The following is an 18,742-nucleotide window of genomic DNA, read 5'->3' as shown; positions in this document are numbered from 1 at the left end:
ATTAAAAAGTATATATATATATATATATATATATATATATATATATATATATATATATATATATACTATTGGAAATTCCCGAGGTAACCCGTGGTTCTGGTTTTAGGACAACAATCTAAGCTCAAGTGGCTTTTAAACAGGTCACTGCGTCTTTACATGGAGATCTCGCCATGCCGGAAGTGTCATCACAGGAAGAGCATTTGCGGAAGTTTCAGTTTCCCTGCACCGTGTGTTTCTACAATGGGTTTTCTGTGATCGAGGTTGAATTGTTTGTGCTGTGATGTCGTTGCTTTATATGGATAAACTGAAGCGACTGTATGAGCGCTATCAGGAGTATGTGAGGAAGAATCCCGCGGCCACGGCTCATCTCGAGAGCACAGTGCGTACGCTGAGTTACTTGATCGCAGGTGAGAGACTGTCAAAGTGAAAGTAAACAAACTCTGACACTTCATAAAAAGCATTGCAATTACTCACTATCTGCATAGGTCACATCAATATATGTATTTACTCTGGTACTGTGTTATAGTGTGCCGTTTGCTGTTTTGTATTGTTTTCTGTAATTAATTTATATTCAACATCAGGGTTTTAGGTTAGAATGTGCATGATCGTGCTGGGCAACTGGAATGCCCCGCCACCAATTTTGCAATTAAAGTATTATTATTATTATTTTAAATAAAGGAAAATAAAGTTGAAAAGTAAACAGTGTAAATTGCGTTATTTTTTACTCTTTTCACTTACACTAAAAGCAAATTGCACAAAACTGTAATAAGTCACTTGGTCCACTAATTTTGTAATTAGTTTTTATGACTTTCCCTTTACAGGTCGCTTCTCAGACTCTCATGAACTCTCAGAGTTGGGTAGGATTCTTTACTATGTTGATGCTTTATGTCGTAAATCAACTTTTTAAGCAGGTGTGGTCGATGCTTAATGTGATATAGTACAAAAACAGTACATGTTCCTGGGTCAACATTCCTATCAACCAATCACTGACCTCTGATTTTAGGGTTAGGGCTGTGATTGGTTAAAAGACATGCTGGCCTGGGAACATGGAGTACATGATATACTGCAAAAATACTGTAAGCTCATGCTGTAATTCTGTTTGACCTTTGTGTTTCTCTCTCTTTCATTTGCAGTGTATTCAGCATCCAACCTGCTTGTGCTTCTGAATGATGGCATCTTACGGAAAAATTTCTCTCGGACGTTGCCTGTGGTAATGCATGTCCCAGACAGTCAACTTTACCACATATACTCGACTCGCTGTGTCTCTACATGTTAATTCAGTTCCTTAACACTAATTTCTGTGTAGTCTCTCTCTGGCCCTGTATTAACATCAGTTTTGGATGATCTGATCAGAAGTGAACAGCACTAAGTATGGGTGTCGTCAGTGTCCAAAACCACATTGTAAAAGGTAGTGTAAATGCTAGTATCCTGATGTGTCTTGGAAAGCAGTGAAGGACCACCTACCAATCCTATTGAACAAGGGTTTAGGTACAGTTTTAAAAGAAAAAGCCGTCCAATCGAAAAAATTGTGTTAAAGGTATATTCCGGGTTCAATACTAGTTAAGCTTAATCGACAGCATTCGTAGCATAAAGTTGATTACCGCAAAAATGAATTTCAACTCGTCCCTCCTTTTCTTTAAAAATACAGTTACAGTGAGGCACTTACAATGGAAGTGAATGGGGCCAATTTTTGGCGCGATTAAAGGCAGAAATTTGAAGCTTATAATTTTATAAAAGCACTTACATAAATTTTTGTGTTAAAACTTGTGTATTGTTTGAGCTGTTAAGTTGTTTAAATCATCGTTTTAGGGTTGTACTAGGATTTTAGGGTTTATGGCGTTATATCGCCATGGCAACATAGTAGTAAAATTGGATAAAACTTTACACAGAAAAGGTTAGTAAACGATTTTATCACACTAAAATCATGTTTACGCACATATCGATTACGTCTCGTGACTATACTTTTGAAAAAGTGAGTATTTTAACATTTGCAGATTGGCGCCATTGGCTTCCATTGTAAATGCCACACTGACTATACTTTTTGTTTTTTTTTAAAGAAAAGGAGGGATGAGTCAAAATGAATGGTAAACAATATTATTCCACAAATGCTGTCAATTGAGCTTAACTTGGATTGAACCCAGAATATTCCTTTAAGGGTGCCTAGATACATGATGGGTGTGAATAATATTTTATCATGTTTATTATTTATTTTATATATTATTGTTCTACAGTATCTCATGATTCATTTTTTTGAAGTTATATTTTTTATGCTTTTGAATGTGAGATGGTTTAGGTAATATTATTGCAGTACTGTTTATTGTTATAATTTATATAATGATTTAAAGTGGAACAACAAGGCTTTGTGTATGTGTATGTGCCTTAAGTTGAGATTTCCCTTTCAGGACAATAAAGTGTATTTCATTTATACAGTTGTGCTCAAAAGTTTGCATACCCTGGCAGAAATTGTGAAATTTTGGCATTGATTTTGAAAATAGGACTGATCATGCAAAAAAAACTGTCTTTTATTTAAGGATAGTGATCATATGAAGCCATTTATTATCACATAGTTGTTTGGCTCCTTTTTAAATCATAATGATAACAGAAATCATCCAAATGGCCCTGATCAAAAGTTTACATCCCCTTGAATGTTTGGCCTTGTTACAGACACACAAGGTGACACACACAGGTTTCAATGGCAATTAAAGGTTAATTTCCCACACCTGTGGCTTTTTAAATTGCAATTAGTGTCTGTGTATAAATAGTCAGTGAGTTTGTTAGCTCTCACGTGGATGCACTGAGCAGGCTAGATACTGAGCCATGGGGGCAGAAAAGAACTGTCAAAAGACCTGCGTAACAAGGTAATGGAACTTTATAAAGATGGAAAAAGATATAAAAATATATCCAAAGCCTTGAAAATGCTAGTCAGTACTGTTCAATCACTTAATAAGAAGTGCAAAATTCAGGGATCTCTTGATACCAAGCCACAGTCAGGTAGACCTTGCAAGGAGCACAAAACGAAGATACTTGAACAAAAATGAGCTGCATGGTCGAGTTGCCAGAAAGAAGCCAATGCCACAAAAAAGCATGGTTACAATATGCCCGACAACACCTTGACATGCCTCACAGCTTCTGGCACACTGTAATTTGCATTGACGAGACCAAAATAGAGCTTTAAGGTCACAACCATAAGTGCTATGTTTGGAGAGGGGTCAACAAGTATTGTGCTCCTTGAAACAACCACACCGTCTTTTTCCAGAGCAGCCTGTATTTCTCCTGAGGTTACCTGTGGGTTTTTCTTTGTATCCCGAACAATTCTTCTGGCAGGTATGGCTGAAATCTTTCTTGGTCTACCTGACCTTGGCTTGGTATCAAGAGATCCCCAAATTTTCCACTTCTTAATAAGTGATTGAACAGTACTGACTGGCATTTTCAAGGCTTTGGATATCTTTTTATATCCTTTTCCATCTTTATAAAGTTCCATTACCTTGTTAGGCAGGTCTTTTGACAGTTCTTTTCTGCTCCCCATGGCTCAGTATCTAGCCTGCTCAGTGCATCCACATGAAAGCTAACAAACTCATTGACTATTTATACACAGACACTAATTGAAATTTTAAAAGCCACAGGTGTGGGAAATTAACCTTTAATTACCATTTAAACCTGTGTGTGTCACCTTGTGTGTCTGTAACAAGGCCAAACATTCAAGGGTATGTAAACTTTTTAATACTCATTTAATGTATAATTAGAAAAAAGAGAGAGAGAAAAAAAAAAGGTGGTCACAGGAGACTCATTTAATTCTGTATGCATGTAAATAACAGGTGTTAACAGTAGTGACCTGTCTCGGCTGACCACTTCTGATCGGATCTGATCTGATGGTAATACCAGCTGTAAACAAAGCCTGTGTATCTCTCTATCTTCCTCTCTTATCATTTGCAGCCCTCTTGCATAAGGCACCAATAGACAGCATGTGCAGTTGGCATGGCAACCATCATAAAGTTTTCTAGGAATGAGAGTTTTCTATTGTGAAACTTTCTAAAAGCACAGTCTGTCTCTGCTTAAAGAGAAGACGACAGTGGAGAATAAAAGAGAGTGTCAAAGCTGATGCAAGCTTTGTGGGTTAGGTGTCACAGCCCACCACTTTCCTTTGACTGCACAATGTCAGGGAGTTTATTTCCCAAGTCTTTTGCCCTAACCCTGTTTCAGGCTTCTCTGCAATAGACTTGTAGTTATCCACCTCTAGCCCTGCTGATGACAGCCCTGTACCGCTCAAAACAGCTTTGAAAATGTCAGTGTGTGAAATTCGTCTGACCCCTTTAGACACACACACTTATTATTATGAGAAAGCACAGGCCACGGAACTCCATTTTCTTTTTTTTTCTTTTTTTTTTTTTATATTTGTACTTGAGAGACATATTTATCTCTGCCGTTTCCATTGACTGTGCACTGAAATAAACACATTTAAAGACCGAGGCACTTTCAAAGCGGCTATAAACGTCAGCTCTCAGCCACTGGGACAGGAGGAATGAGTTTGCGTTTACAGCCCTGGGCACACGAACCATGACTCTAATAGATCTCCTCATAGGCCGCTTGAGTTTATATTGAGTTTGTGATAGTCCAGCTAACCCCTTACCCTTTGGAACAAGCAATTGGCAAAATACTGAGCATTTCTTTGCTTTGTTCTGATTTTTATATTCTCATGTGTGTTTAGTCTCTCTCTAAGCTGAGGCTGTTAACCTGGTTGTCAGTTCTGGAGTATGTGGAGGTTTTTACAGAGATGGGGGCCAACAAGCTGTGGGGTGAGGCTGGACGCTGGCTCATCATTGTCCTTATTCAGATTGCCAAGTAAGCAGCCTGTTGCACAGGCAGGGACAGTATGCTTAAAGGAATATTCCAGGTTCAATACAAGTTAAGTTCAATCGACAGCATTTGTGGAATAATATTGTTTGCCACAAAAATTTATTTCGAAATCGGGGTTACAGTGAGGCACTTACAATGGAAGTGAATGCGGGCCAGTTAGTAAACGCAAAAATACTCACTGTTTCAAAAGCATAGCTTAGTGGTCGACCGATATATCACAGATGCCGATAAATCAGCCAATATTCAGATTTTTGTAATTATCGTATCGCCCGATTTTTTTTCTTGAGGGTGCTGAAAATTACCTGCTTGCATGTCAAGCGACTGAGACATGGAAACGACCAGTCACAGTTCGTTTTGTTGTTACTTGCATCATGTTACTACAATAATAGACCGGTGTGCAAAACTTTACAGCTCAAATAATACATGAGTTTTAACAGAAGAGTTAATGTAACTGATTTTATAAAATTATATAAGCTTCACATTTCTGCCTTTTAAACCCTCTAAAAATTGGTTTACGTTCACTTCCATTGTAAGTCAACTATCTGAACCCAGAATATTCCTTTAAATGGGATAAGACCCATAAAGGGTCTTTGTTAATCTGCTTTAGATCAGGGGTTTTCAAACTTTTTGATACTAAGGACCCCCAAATTTGATGATCTCCTTGCAAGGAACCCCTTGTGTGAGAAAAGTAGATTATTTTAGAAGGACTTAGTTTTTGCTAAATTAAATAATTGACATTTATATTGTCATTGTACTAAAGCCAAAAGAGATTATTAAAAAAATTATTTGGAAAATATTTACTTGACAGTGTATCTTTTTGTTATGCTGGAGGAATGCTGGATGTATAAACCTGATGAGAAACATTTTAAATCCAATTGAAAAAAATATTATAAAAATATTTTATTTTTAAAATTGAATGTATTGTGACAAGCGCTATACACACAAATTTGTAAAAGTATAAAAAAAAAAATAAATAAATAAATATTGTTTCAAAGTAGTTTTACTGAGAATAGTGAATTGCAACCCTTATTTCTTACAAATAAGTTTTTTTTTTAATTCAAAATATATTAAATTAAATGCTGATTTATTTTTATTTCTGTTTTTATTTTGTATTACGGCTGTCAGTACAATAAAATAATCATAATTAATCGAATGATTTTAGAATTACGTCAAATAATGTAAACATTTTTACACTTTATTTGTAGACCCCATAGCACCCCCTTGTGGAAAAACCCTGCTTTAGATCACAACATTGATAGCAAAGTGGTACAAATGAAGTATAAATAAATTCTAGATATTCTCAGCTGATATTTGACTACACTGACTGTTGTGAAAATTGTCAAAAGCCTAAATTTCCTATTTCATTATCTAGCATTAATGACATAAAACATCTTTGGCTGTCACGTGCCTTGTGACCAATCACTATTAACATCAAACCTGGTGCCAGGTCCATGTTCAAGAGTGCAGATGAGATTTGACCGCTACATTGGAGGGAAACAACAACATAAGGGTGAACTTTCCCTTTGATGCAGGGACAGAAATTAACTTTTCTTTAAAGGATTAATGTTTGCCCCCAGGGTTTGATTTTCAGGAGCGTTTTGTGCTGCTTTTATGGCATTTCTAATACCAAATGAAAAATGTAAGGTGTCATTCTTACATGTCAAATACTTTAATGTAATCAATTAAAATAAATTCTTAATTTGAATAACTAGATTGAGACTTTATTACCTCTTACCCATAAAATTCAATCAATGTCAACTCATACTTATACAATATATGTGCCTAAATAGGGGAATTCATTATGGGGCTTTTTTCCCCCCTATATTTTGAATTTCAGATGCATTTATGTCGGTTACTGTGTCATTTTTGTCTCGAGCCCCCTATAGTTTGCTTTGATGTCATAATGCGATCATTATAACTGTCTTCATTTCTGTGTCCTCGTTCTGTCTTTGCCTTCCCTTTTGAGCTAAATTTCTCCAATCTCTCCTGTGTTTTCAGAGCGATCCTGCGCTGTCTCCTGCTTTTCTGGTACAAATCAGGCATTCAGACATCACCGCCTATAATTCCTCTGGAAAGGGATTCACAGCTCTGTAATGGAGGTGAGAGGTCATGTATGGTTGACCTCAAAAGAACTACAAGCGTGTTGACTTGCACTTTTTGTTATTCTCCCTGCATGTGATGTATCGTTTAGTAGAAGCATAATAATTAAAAGTGAAGTCTGTGATTTCTGTGCCTCTAGTGGCAGCAAACGGAATTGCAAAAAGAACTGGAATATGAACGTTTGTCGAACTTTGAATGTTGACTTGACAAAGCCCGGCCTTTCTTGAGGTTTGATGGATGGATGGATGTATTGCTCATACACTGATCTCCCTCCACAGAGAAGAACACAGAAGAGGAGGAGGACACAACTTTTGTAGGGCAGCGTTCAGGGAGAGTGGTACGACCACTTGGAAACGGTAAGACCTGGCAATGTCTGTCATCCTGTAACACAATTTATGAATGAGTGCTGTATCATAAAAAAAATAAATTAAAAAAAGATTTTTTTTTTTCTTTTCATCAGCACCATCATTACAGTCTCGTCTTTGGGGTCTCCCTCGTAAAAATAAAATAAGCAGGAACTGGGAAGAGGAGCTCCACTCAAGCCCCACCCCTCTGGGTCTGCAGGAAACAATTGCAGAGTCCCTGTACATTGCACGGCCTCTCGTTCATTGTATCCTTCCTGTTATTTTATGCTTGTGATCATTCTCACAACTGTCAGTGTAGTCCAATATCAGCAGAGGAGATCTAAAGTTCTTCATTTACATTTATGCATTTGGCAGACGCTTTTATCCAAAGCGTCTTACTGTGCATTCAGTGTATACATATTTATCAGTTTGTCATCAGTTTATCATGTGTTCCCTGAGAATCGAACCCATGGCCTTGGCATTGTTAGCGCCATGCTCCACCAGTTGAGCTGCAGAGACATTTTTGGCACTTTGACATTAATGTTGTGATCAAAAACTGAATAATAGTAGTGTTTGATAAGGTAAACATAGCTATTACTGTTGGTCATACTTAGGATTAGGTATTTAAAAAAGGTATTAAGCTTCTGCACACAACTCGTCCTGCACTGATTGTGCTATGGACAATCAGGGCGATCAGACTCACGTCTGGCAGATGAAAAAATGGGCGAAAAAAAAATCCCATAGACTTAAACTGAAAAAGAGACCCAAGATATATTTAGGGATCAGAATATCATAGAGACTTGGGGGTGGGCTGTTTAGACTTGTAAGCAACCACCCAGACCACTATAACAGTTTCTTAGCAACCACATAGCAACATGCTTTAAATTACCCGGAACTCTACAGAGCAGGTTCCAGAAGTAAAAGTCCCATTAATTTTTTCCATAGGGAAATTTATTATTAATGGTAACTTATAAATAGGGCTGGGAAATTTAATGCGTTCATTTATGTGATTAATAGTTTACCGTTTAATGTGAAAAAAATAATAATAATTAATTAACGCAATCAATTCAGTGTCATTTATTTTCTTTTTTTCATTTTATGCGGCTAAAATTGACATATATAAAGATTTTGCCCAGCTTTTAATTGCAGCATGTCCACTGATTTTATAGCATGTAAACAAACACTTGTATCAGATATTTTACAGTATATCTGTAAAAACGTGTCTAATTAACTCATCTACAAAACAACTGACAATTTTAAAGGTGCACTCAGTAATTTTTTCTTCATTTAAAAAGTTTACTTCTAAAGAAATGAATAGTAATATTGAAACATTTGTATGAAATGATGTCCACTCATGTGAGATGAAGATTTCAGTCATATCAGTAACCTTATAAAAGCTCTTTTATTCTACATGGGGCAGGGGCACAAATCACCCTGTTATTGGACACTTTCACTCATGGATTAAATTAATCCTGGTTCACTGTGCATAGTGAATTTCTACAATGACATCTGTTACTGAAAACTACTGTGTTTGAATGATGCAGCATCCACACCACTAGGTGTCACTGTAAGCCAATGTAAGTAACTTCGACATACTTCAAAAAATAAGTGAGTCCACCTTTAATGTGCATATTGAAATAAACGTTGACTAACCAATTTCATGCAAGTTCTTTGAGACAAAGTAGAAAGTAATTATATTGATGATTATATTTTAATGTGTGTTTTAATGTATCAGGATTAATCACAGAAAACTGTGTGATTAATTATTCACAGCCCTACTTATAAACCTTTAAAGCTCTGTCAGCTCTGAGGTTGTTTGTTAATGGTATACACTTGCTGAAGCCATTAGGATGCATTTTTCTACTTTTTCTAAAAAAATAATTAAATCATGTTTAGTGTATTATGGTGAAGAACTACACTTCCCATGATCCTTGGGGGGAAAATTACTGATCAGAGGCGCTTTCCCTACACTCTCAAAATATGAATACATTAGTATATACTGTATTTAAATATTTTGCAATATACTTTATATTGTTTCTATTCTAACAATCATCTACTCAAAATCAGTAGTTTTATATTTTTCCATCGTTTTCAGTTAGATTAAGTAATTCACAGAGCTTCATAGGATTGTAGTTTATTTCCTCATTAAAGGCGTTAAGTACACAATGTTGTACTGGAAATTATTTAGCAGAGACAGGCCACTTCTATTCAAATTAATGGGAGAAATTGGAACGCTCAACCAAGGAGCTAGCACCCAACGGTCAACGGAGGTAGAAAGGAAGTCCCGCCTTACAGTTAAAAGAGCCAGTCACCTTTTAGATACAGACATCGCCTGTCAATCAACTCGCTAATGTGCATACGCATTAGCTATACAAGCTGGAAAAATTTAGTGTTTTAGCGTAATATGAGGTAAAGAATCACAATTTATGATACTAGCGTTGTCCGATTTTATTGCTGATTTGAAAGATACTCTTTGATCGTAATCTTGACCAACTGTATTTAAGATTTCGGTGTTCCCCCATTCAAGTAGATAGGAGCTGCACTGGCATGACTGGAAATAGCCTCCCAAGAGCGTTCCAAAGATGGCCGACAGTGGACTGACTTGCTAGAAAGACTTTGGTTGTACCTTTGTCTTTCTGTCTTGCTTCAAATCAGAACTTGTAATGTTTTGATTCACCTCATAGCTGGTTGGTTTGGTTTAATGGCTTACAGCTCTTTAATGAAGTACTTGATGAAATCCCTATTGAAGAAATGAATGGGAAAAATACTTCCGGAAAAAGAGGGCAGGAACGGTTGCGTTCTGTAGAAAATGCATAGCAACACTGTGGCAACCACCCAGAATGCACTAGCATCGTTGTGGCGACTTTTGCATGGACAAACATCTCTTTTTCCCCGAAAATATAAAAATTTTATTGGTAAACTTTAGGGATGCTCCGATCAGGATTTTTACAGTTGATACGGATCACCGATCTTCTTGTCATCTGATTGGCCAATACCGATCCTGATCATTTCACCTTTTATCAAGATCTCTGTCATAACTGGCTATATGTAAGCTTTCTGCACACTGTCAATATTAATCAAATTTTCCTCTTCCCAGTATTATCACTTTGTCTAGTTTTTGCTGAAAAAAAAGTTTAAAAGGCTTATAAAACAAGTATAGGCTAACAAAATATTCTCTATATTAAGATAAATAGCCCTATAAAAAAAAATTAAGCTTAGTGTCAAACTAAAGAGAAACTCATAACCCATAGGTGCAATTAAACTTAATGTGACATTTTTGGTTTATTCATTTTCATTATTTCATATTTTCATATTATTATTATTCCTTATTTTATTTTTGCATTATATTTCATACATTATATTATAGTCTTTTAATATTGTATAAATAATTATTATATTTATAAATTCCTTCCCTGCCTTTTCATTTAGTTGGATGATTGTAGAAATAGTTAACTTCACTTGTTGCTGCTTGAATAATAATGAGGGGTACATGCGCTCTCTCATGAGGGCAAGAGATGAAAAGAAAATGGAGAAAGAGCACGTTTCTGGACTCTACAGGTGCTACTTTTGTTAATGCCGTTTAATCGGGAGAGATTTAATAAAGATGTTTGAATAACACCACATCTTGTAACTCAAGTTATTACTAAGATGCTTATGCTCAGCAGAGACTGAGAAGCTGCCGCCTTCAATGATAATAAGGACCGTTTCACAGCTTGCTCTGTTTTCCCTTTGCCTTGTTGTGTGTGAAACGCCACATTAACAGCACTATACACAACATTTTCATATTCGCCATACCTCTCCTACTGCATGGTTCCTAACTGCTGAATCAAGTTTGTTGTCTTACAACACTATACCAGTATTCCCCACACTATGGGATGCCATAACAGTGCTGCTCAAGTCTTAAAGGAGCCACGTGTCTTTTGCGACATGAGCGATCGGTTTCTGCGATCGGCCAAATTACGATCACAGATTGAGTCATAGGATGTGAATATCGGCCAATACCGATTGGTAGCCGATCGATCGGAGCATCGCTAGTTAAGCTTTCATAGTATCGGTTAGAGACTCACCTTGCTGATGTTGATGAAATTGTTTAAATGTTGCATCCATCTTAACATAACTAAGTGGCCAGTCTTGGGATTTGTGTAAAACTTTCCTGGAAACCTTGGATCATCTCTGGCCTCTTAGAAATAACCAGGTACTGAAAGCATCTTCATATCTCTCTCTCTCTGTTGCTATCTTTCTTAGTCTCTCTGTGAATATTTAAGTTCAAACTGATTATATGTTTCTGTCCAGTTTCAGTTTGTTGAGCGACATGAAGACATTGAACCGCAGAGAGCGTGCTGAGATGAGGAGACGTGCCTTCCTTCTCCTCTACTACCTGCTCCGCTCACCCTTTTATGACCGATACTCTGAGTCAGTGTCACCTGTTTATGTCTTTAATTCCATGTTTATCAGTAATGTCCATGTGTCTGCCCATTGCATTAATGCAGTGTTCGAATGTGATGTTATAACACTGTTTATAACACGTGTTAAACTTTGCAATTTTACTCGTCCTGCACTGTTTGTGTAACATACAGGAATGACACTTCAAATTGTGTGAACCATTGAGAAGAGGTGTGCTATTTTCTAAGTGGTCAGACTTATATTGAAGGAGGGACCTATATACATAGCAGACCAGTGATTAACCACCAAGATTACCATAGCAACCGCATAGCATCATGCTAAAAAAAAAAAAACACTAGCAACCGCATAGGAATGCCCTGGCAGGTTCTGCATTGCAAAAGTATTACTCACATTTTCTTCAGAAAATGTAAAAATCTTTTTTTTTTTTTTTTTTTTTGTGATCTATCCAGATTTCACAATGCATTATGAAGCTTTTTATGCCATGGTCTAATGTCTCATGTACACCCACAGGACAAAGATCCTCTTCCTTCTGCGCTTCTTGGCAGATTATGTTCCTGGAGTCGGTTTGATCGCACGTAAGTGGCGTATCCATCTCACCCAACGGATGTTCAATGCTGTCACACTAAAAGCTTTGAAAAAAACCTCTATATATGTTGACTGCATTTATTTTCCTCTCCTCTCAGGTCCACTGATGGACTATTTGCCCATTTGGCAGAAGATCTATTTTTATAACTGGGGTTGACGTCAAAGTGAAACGTTCACAGGTCAACACATCTAGACTGTTTGCAACAACTTGCTGGATGCCTCAACTACACAAGGACTAAAATCACACATGTGCCAGAACATTACAACCATAATCAAGGAGTTTTATGGTTAATAAGGAAGAGACACGGTGCTGGCGTCGTTTTATGCATTGAGACTTTTTCAGACACATGTCAAATGACTTATAAGCCACACTGAAAACCCAATCATATATGCCTCAGTCAACATGAATGCCTTCCTTCTCATCAAGATGATGATATCCAGGGAATGGTTTTAATGTACAGAATAATTGACTGGCTGAGATGAAGTTAGTTAGACAGCTGTTTCTTCGTTTTATTTTTGTTTTCCTTCAGTTTGTCTACAGAGTTTCTGCCACAGTTGGGAAAATTAATCTTTTAAATATAGATGCTATTCTAATTAAAACTTTATTATCCACCAAGTAAAAATGTTCCCCCATGTTTTACAGGACTTATGAGACTTCTATCTAAACCAGCATTAAAGGGTTAGTTCACCCAAAACTGAAAATTCTCTCATTATTTACTCATCCTCTTGATATCCCAGGTGTATATGACTTTCTTTCTTCACCAGAACACATTTGAAGAAAAATATCTCAGCTTAGTAGGTCCTTAAAATGCAAGTGGATGGTGATCAGACATTTGAAGCTCCAAAAATCACAGACAGTCAGCGTTAATGTCATCAATACGACTCCAGCGGTTAAATTAATGTCTTCTAAAGTGACACGATCGCTTTTGGTGTGAAAAAGATAAATATTTAAGTACGTTTTAACTATAAAGTATAGTTTCCGGTCAGCAGCATTATGCACGTGTGACATAATCGCATTGGCATGTGAGACACACAAGAACTGAAGCACATGCGTCACAGCTGGAAGAGGAGCGCTGTTTACAAGTGAGTAGGAGGAATGCTGTACAGTAGCTTTGTTGGTTTTGGTTTAGATCTGTATTTGTATCTGTTTGTTTACTCACAATGGTGCATTTGTGTGCTAATTCTGGATGTCTCAACTGAGTGGAGAATGCGAGATTACGTCCATAACATGCCAATGCGAATACGTCACATGAGAGACCACGTGAGCTCAGCGTTCTTGTGAACGCACATACTGCTGCTTACCAGAAGCAATGATTTATGGTTAAAAAATACTTAAATATTGATCTTTTTCCCACCAAAAATGAGCTTGTCGCTTTATAAGACATTAATTTAACTGCTGGAGTCGTATCGATGACGTTTATGCTGACTGTCTGTTACTGTCTGATCACCATCCATCTGAATTTTAAGGACCTACTGAGCTAAGATATTTTTCTTCAAATGTGTTCTGGTGAAGAAAGAAAGTCATACACACCTGGGATATCATGAGGGTGAGTAAATAAGAAGAGCATTAAAGGAGTTGTTCAACCAAAAATGAAAATCTCATTATTTACTCACTCATTCCAAACATGTATGCTTTTATTTATTTTTTCAGTAGAACACGAAAGTATAATTCTCTGCAGAACAAAAATGGGCATTTCCCAATCAGTGGGATAGGCTTTTTCCAATCGCTTTACTCAATTTGCCTACTACATAGAGATTCCATACTTTCATTGGATGGTTAAAAAATGCCCATCTGGTTTGGTCAAAATGACCATTTTTGTTTTGCAGAGACCTATACTTTTTTAACAGTAATTATGCAGTTCTTGCCATAAAATGACAGTTCATAATGACCAGGGGTTGTCAAACTCCACAAGGAGGAAATCACCATAAAATCTAGCACTAGTTGTGAGGACTAGTTATAAATAGTGACAGAATTTTCCATTTTGGATGAACTACCGTTTAATAATGAGATGTTTTTTCACTGTGTGAAACACTCATTGAAGTTTCTGTTTGAAAACCCATCCTTATTTTGATTGAGAGACTTAAGCAACAAAAAAGCATCACTGTTTTAAAACGCTGAAAGCATGAAATGGTTAATTAATTTTGTATATACCATATGTATTTAATAAATCTTTAAATAAGAGAATGCGGAATGAGAATGAGCTACTCATGCATGCATGGTGCCATGGTCTATAACTCAAAGTCAGCTTTTCAAATCAATTCGTGAATTAAACATAAGTGTTTGTACTCTCTTGTTTCATGGACTCACCCTCACTGTGCTCTTGTGTACACTCATGAAGAAACACTCTAGACTGAAGAATCAGCAATGCTGAAGATGACAAACTGCTTGTTGAAGGAAGACAAATAATTCTCATGGTAGTCAGAGTTAGGAATAGCCAAGCTATCCATTATACATCCATGTGGGGTTGAAAATAAGATATCTCTCTTGAATTGTGCCCCTGGATATTCACAAGCTCTCCCTTGTACAATATATATCTTTCACTTTATTCTGTGTGAATATAGGCTTATATAGTGTGATTTACTTCATTTACCAGTGATTTTATTAGATTGCATGTGCATGCAATCTGTATAGCTGGAGTATACGTCAATTAGTATATTAAATTCTAAAGCCTTTTCACCACCAACAAATTACCTTTCTTGTTGGGAAGGGATCAATATCTAAATCAATTTAAACCCAATTAAACCTTTATATAGTTCGTTAATCATGGCTAGAATTGATTTCCTGATCAAATGTATTTGCTCTTGCAGTGTTCCTTATAAATTATTTTGCTGACACAAATGAATATATGTAGAGTAACACATGCTGAATGGACCAAAACAAATTATTCATTTTTGTACTGTTTATTTATTTATGATAACATAATAACGTTCATCTATATTATTATTATTATTTATTAGGGGGCCAAGCACCAAAGGTGCTGGAACCCTTTTGTATTTGTTCAGATTTTCTTCTTTTTCTTATTCTTTTTTTCTGCCCTAAAAGTGTCTTGGAGACACCAAACTTAGCAGGATGTTGTTGTTCCTGTTGTTGTATTAATTTAATATATTTTGTTCATCTAAAACATTTGAAATTTTTACAATTAGCTAATTTGACTTTGAATTTTTCAAGCTTTATCATGCCTAAAACTATAACACTGCTGTCTGGCAAGCGCTGGTATTCAGTGCATTCAGAAAGTATTCAGACCCCTTCATTTTTTCACATTTTGTTATATTGCAGCCTTAAAAAAAAAAAAAAAAAAATTAGAAAAAAAAGGTTAATACTTCAAATTATTTTTAATCTAAAGTATTACAATTGTAATCAATCTGCACTCCATACCCCATAATATCAAAGCAAAAACCAGATTTTTCATACCTTTGCAAATTAAAAAGAAAAAACTGAAATATAGTTTTCAGGCCCTCAACTCAGTACTTAGTTGAAGCATCTTTGGCAGCAATTACAGCCTCAAGTCTTTTTGGGTATGATGCGACATGCTTTGCACATCTGGATTTGGGGATTTTCTGCAATTCTTCTCTGCAGATCCTCTCAAGACCTGTCAGGTTGGACGGGGACCATCAGTGGACAGACATTTTCAGGTCTCTCCAGAAATGTTCGGCTCTGGCTGGGCCACTCAAGGACATTCACAGAGATGTCCCTAAGCCACTCTTGCATTGTCTTGATTGTGTGCTTGGGACATTGTCCTGTTGGAAGGTGAACCTTCGGCCCAGTCTGAGGTCCAGAGCGCTCTGGACCAGGTTTTCATTAATGATATATCTGTATTTTGCTGTGTTCAGCTTTCCTTCAACCCTGACCAGTTTCCCAGTCCCTGCCGCTTAAAAACACCCCCACAGCATGATGCTGCCACCACCATGCTTCACCGTTGGGATGGTATTGTGCAGGTGATGAGTGGTGCCTGGTTTCCTACAGACACGACGCTTGGAATTGAGGCCAAACAATTCAATTTTCATTTCATCAGACCAGACAATCTTATTTCTCACAGTCTGAGAGTCCTTTAGGTGCTCTTTTGCAAATTCCAAGTGGGCTTGCATGTGTCTTGCACTGAGGAGTGTCTTTTGTCTGTCCACTCTGCCATAAAGCACAGATCAGTGGAGTGTTACAGTGAAGGTTGTCCTTCTGCAAGTTTCTCCCATCTCCACACATGATCTCTGGAGCTCAACCAGAGTGACTGTCGGGTTCTTGGTCACCTCTCTTACCAATGCCCTTCTCCCCCGATTGTCCAGTTTGCCCAGGTGGCCAGCTCTAGGAAAAGTCCTGGTTGTTCCAAACTTCTTCCATTTAAGACTGATGGAGGCCACTGTGCTTTTGGGAACCTTCAGTACAGCCCAAAAAAATTTTTTAGCCTTCCCCAGATCTGTGCCACGACACAATCCTGTCTCTGAGCTCTGCAGGCAATTCCTTTGACCTCATGGCTTGGTTTTTGCTCTGATATGCATTTTCAGCTGTGAGACCTTATATAGATAGGTGTGTGCATTTCCAAATCATGTCTAATCAACTGAATTTGCCACATGTGGACTCCAGTCAAAGTGTAGAAACATCTCAAAGATGATCCAGAGAAATGGGAGGCACCTGAGCTAAATTTCAAGTGTCTGAATACCTGTGTCAGTGTGATATTTCAGTTTTTCTTTTTAATAAATTTGCAAAGTTATTAAAAATCTGGTTTTTGCTTTGTTATTATGGGGTATGGAGTGTAGACTGATGTGAGAAAAAAATTATTTAAAGCATTTTAGCAAAAGGTTGCAACATAAAATGTGGAAAAAAATTAATGGTTTAGGCATATATTACAGGTATATATAATAGAAATGGGCATATATTAATCTAGGTTAATTTATGCTTATATTGTTTTATTTATATTGTAATGTTGTTGTTATTGTTTGTTTTATTATTTATGAATTTATAATATGTTTATTTATCTAAAACTTTTGGATTTTTTTTCTTTTTTTTTTTTTTTTAAATATGTTATTTGGCTTTTAATTTTTCAAACTATTATCATGCCTAAAGCAAAAACACCATTCTATTGCAGTCGGTCAAGCATTGGTATGTAGAGGAATAGGCTTACATTAATAGGCATATACGTATTATATAGGCATGTATAAAAGAAATAGGTATATTAATCTTGGTTTAGTTATGCTTATATTTTTTATTATATTGTTATTTTATTATTTATTTATTTATTAATGCTGGTGTTGGTGAGGGTGCATATTTCATTAGAGATCCTGAAAGGCAACCGAAGATTTGCTCCAGCACTTCAGCAGACACCTTTTACTCAACCAAACCTCAACTCATGGGCGGAGAGAGATTACAAACATGTTTTGTCGGAGACAATACATGCATGCATTAACGTTACTGACATGGTAAGTATATTACATTAGAAAGTGTCACTTTTTAGCTCATGGGGCGTTTGCACCGTTTTGAATAGCCTGTAACTTTGTGTTGACGTTATCTGGGAGGGAAACATAATTTCCATCAGATTGCTTTATTTTATTTTATTTATTTTTTTCTGTTCAGAGCAATAAGATACTTGCTATGCTAAAATGAGTTCGTCGAGGCTAGTGTGTCGCTATCTCCCACAATCAAATGTACAAATGTACTTTTTACTTATCTACTTGTTTAACAACTTTTCTTTTTTTTTTTTCGAACCTGTTATTTCCACATTTTATGGACCTACAGAGCCAAAATATTTTTCTAAAATCTTAGTTTGTGTTCTGCAGAAGAAAGGAAGTCATACACATCTGGTATGACATGGGGGATGACTGCCTTTTATAGACTTTCCAGCTAAATTTAAACATTAAAAAAAGAATGCAACAAAACAGTTCCAGAAACAGCTAACATCTGAAAGGTAACACAAAAATATCAAACCACTGTTTAAGCTAACAAATATTATAATAAAAAAAAAAATCTAAAATTCAGCTCTCAGCTCTCAGCTGACTTTATAAATATACGCTTGTCCTGAGAGAACAGTTCTGAACTACTAATAAAATATGTTATTTATTTATTATTATTATTATTATTATTTTAATATATTTTATATTATGGTAGTGTTTGCAAAAATCTAAACTACTGGCATTACAGGCCTTATAAAAATATTATAGATTATTATTTGTATGTTAATTATGGATACCTTTATAATGCATTATAAATAGAAATACATTTAAAGCAATACGTAGAATAAAATGATGCATAAATGACAAAAGGGTGATTATTATGACATTTTGAAAAAGTTGATCCCAGTACTGTGGGAGGCAGTTGTGGAAAAAAAAACAACAAAAAAAAAAAACCGCAGAAATGACATTTGATTACACAACCTGGTAGTGTTTCAGACAGTATTGTCTTTCTGGATAAACAGGGATGACTGTCCTTGTATGCTCTCTCTCTCTCAAACACACACAGAAGAGAGAAA

The 18,742-nt window shown here is 36.3% G+C and overlaps 1 protein-coding gene across 1 annotated transcript; it reads left to right on the top strand.

Annotated features, from left to right (window-relative positions):
• The first annotated feature begins 204 nt into the window (after window positions 1-204).
• On the top strand, window positions 205-13,060 carry LOC127416964 (peroxisomal membrane protein PEX16-like). Its single transcript, XM_051656620.1, has 11 exons — window positions 205-407; window positions 822-857; window positions 1,134-1,210; window positions 4,706-4,839; window positions 6,853-6,953; window positions 7,233-7,310; window positions 7,415-7,564; window positions 11,421-11,493; window positions 11,592-11,711; window positions 12,213-12,277; window positions 12,386-13,060. Exons 1-11 carry the CDS (start codon window positions 281-283, stop codon window positions 12,442-12,444), a joined length of 1,020 nt encoding a protein of 339 aa, XP_051512580.1. The 5' UTR covers window positions 205-280; the 3' UTR covers window positions 12,445-13,060.
• Window positions 13,061-18,742: the final 5,682 nt, after the last annotated feature.

The sequence above is a fragment of the Myxocyprinus asiaticus genome, chromosome 26 (assembly GCF_019703515.2).
Source record: "Myxocyprinus asiaticus isolate MX2 ecotype Aquarium Trade chromosome 26, UBuf_Myxa_2, whole genome shotgun sequence".
In the NCBI taxonomy this organism is placed as follows: Eukaryota; Metazoa; Chordata; class Actinopteri; order Cypriniformes; family Catostomidae; genus Myxocyprinus; species Myxocyprinus asiaticus.
The sequence above is the reverse complement of the archived record's forward strand: the minus strand, read 5'-3'. Positions and strand labels throughout refer to the sequence as shown.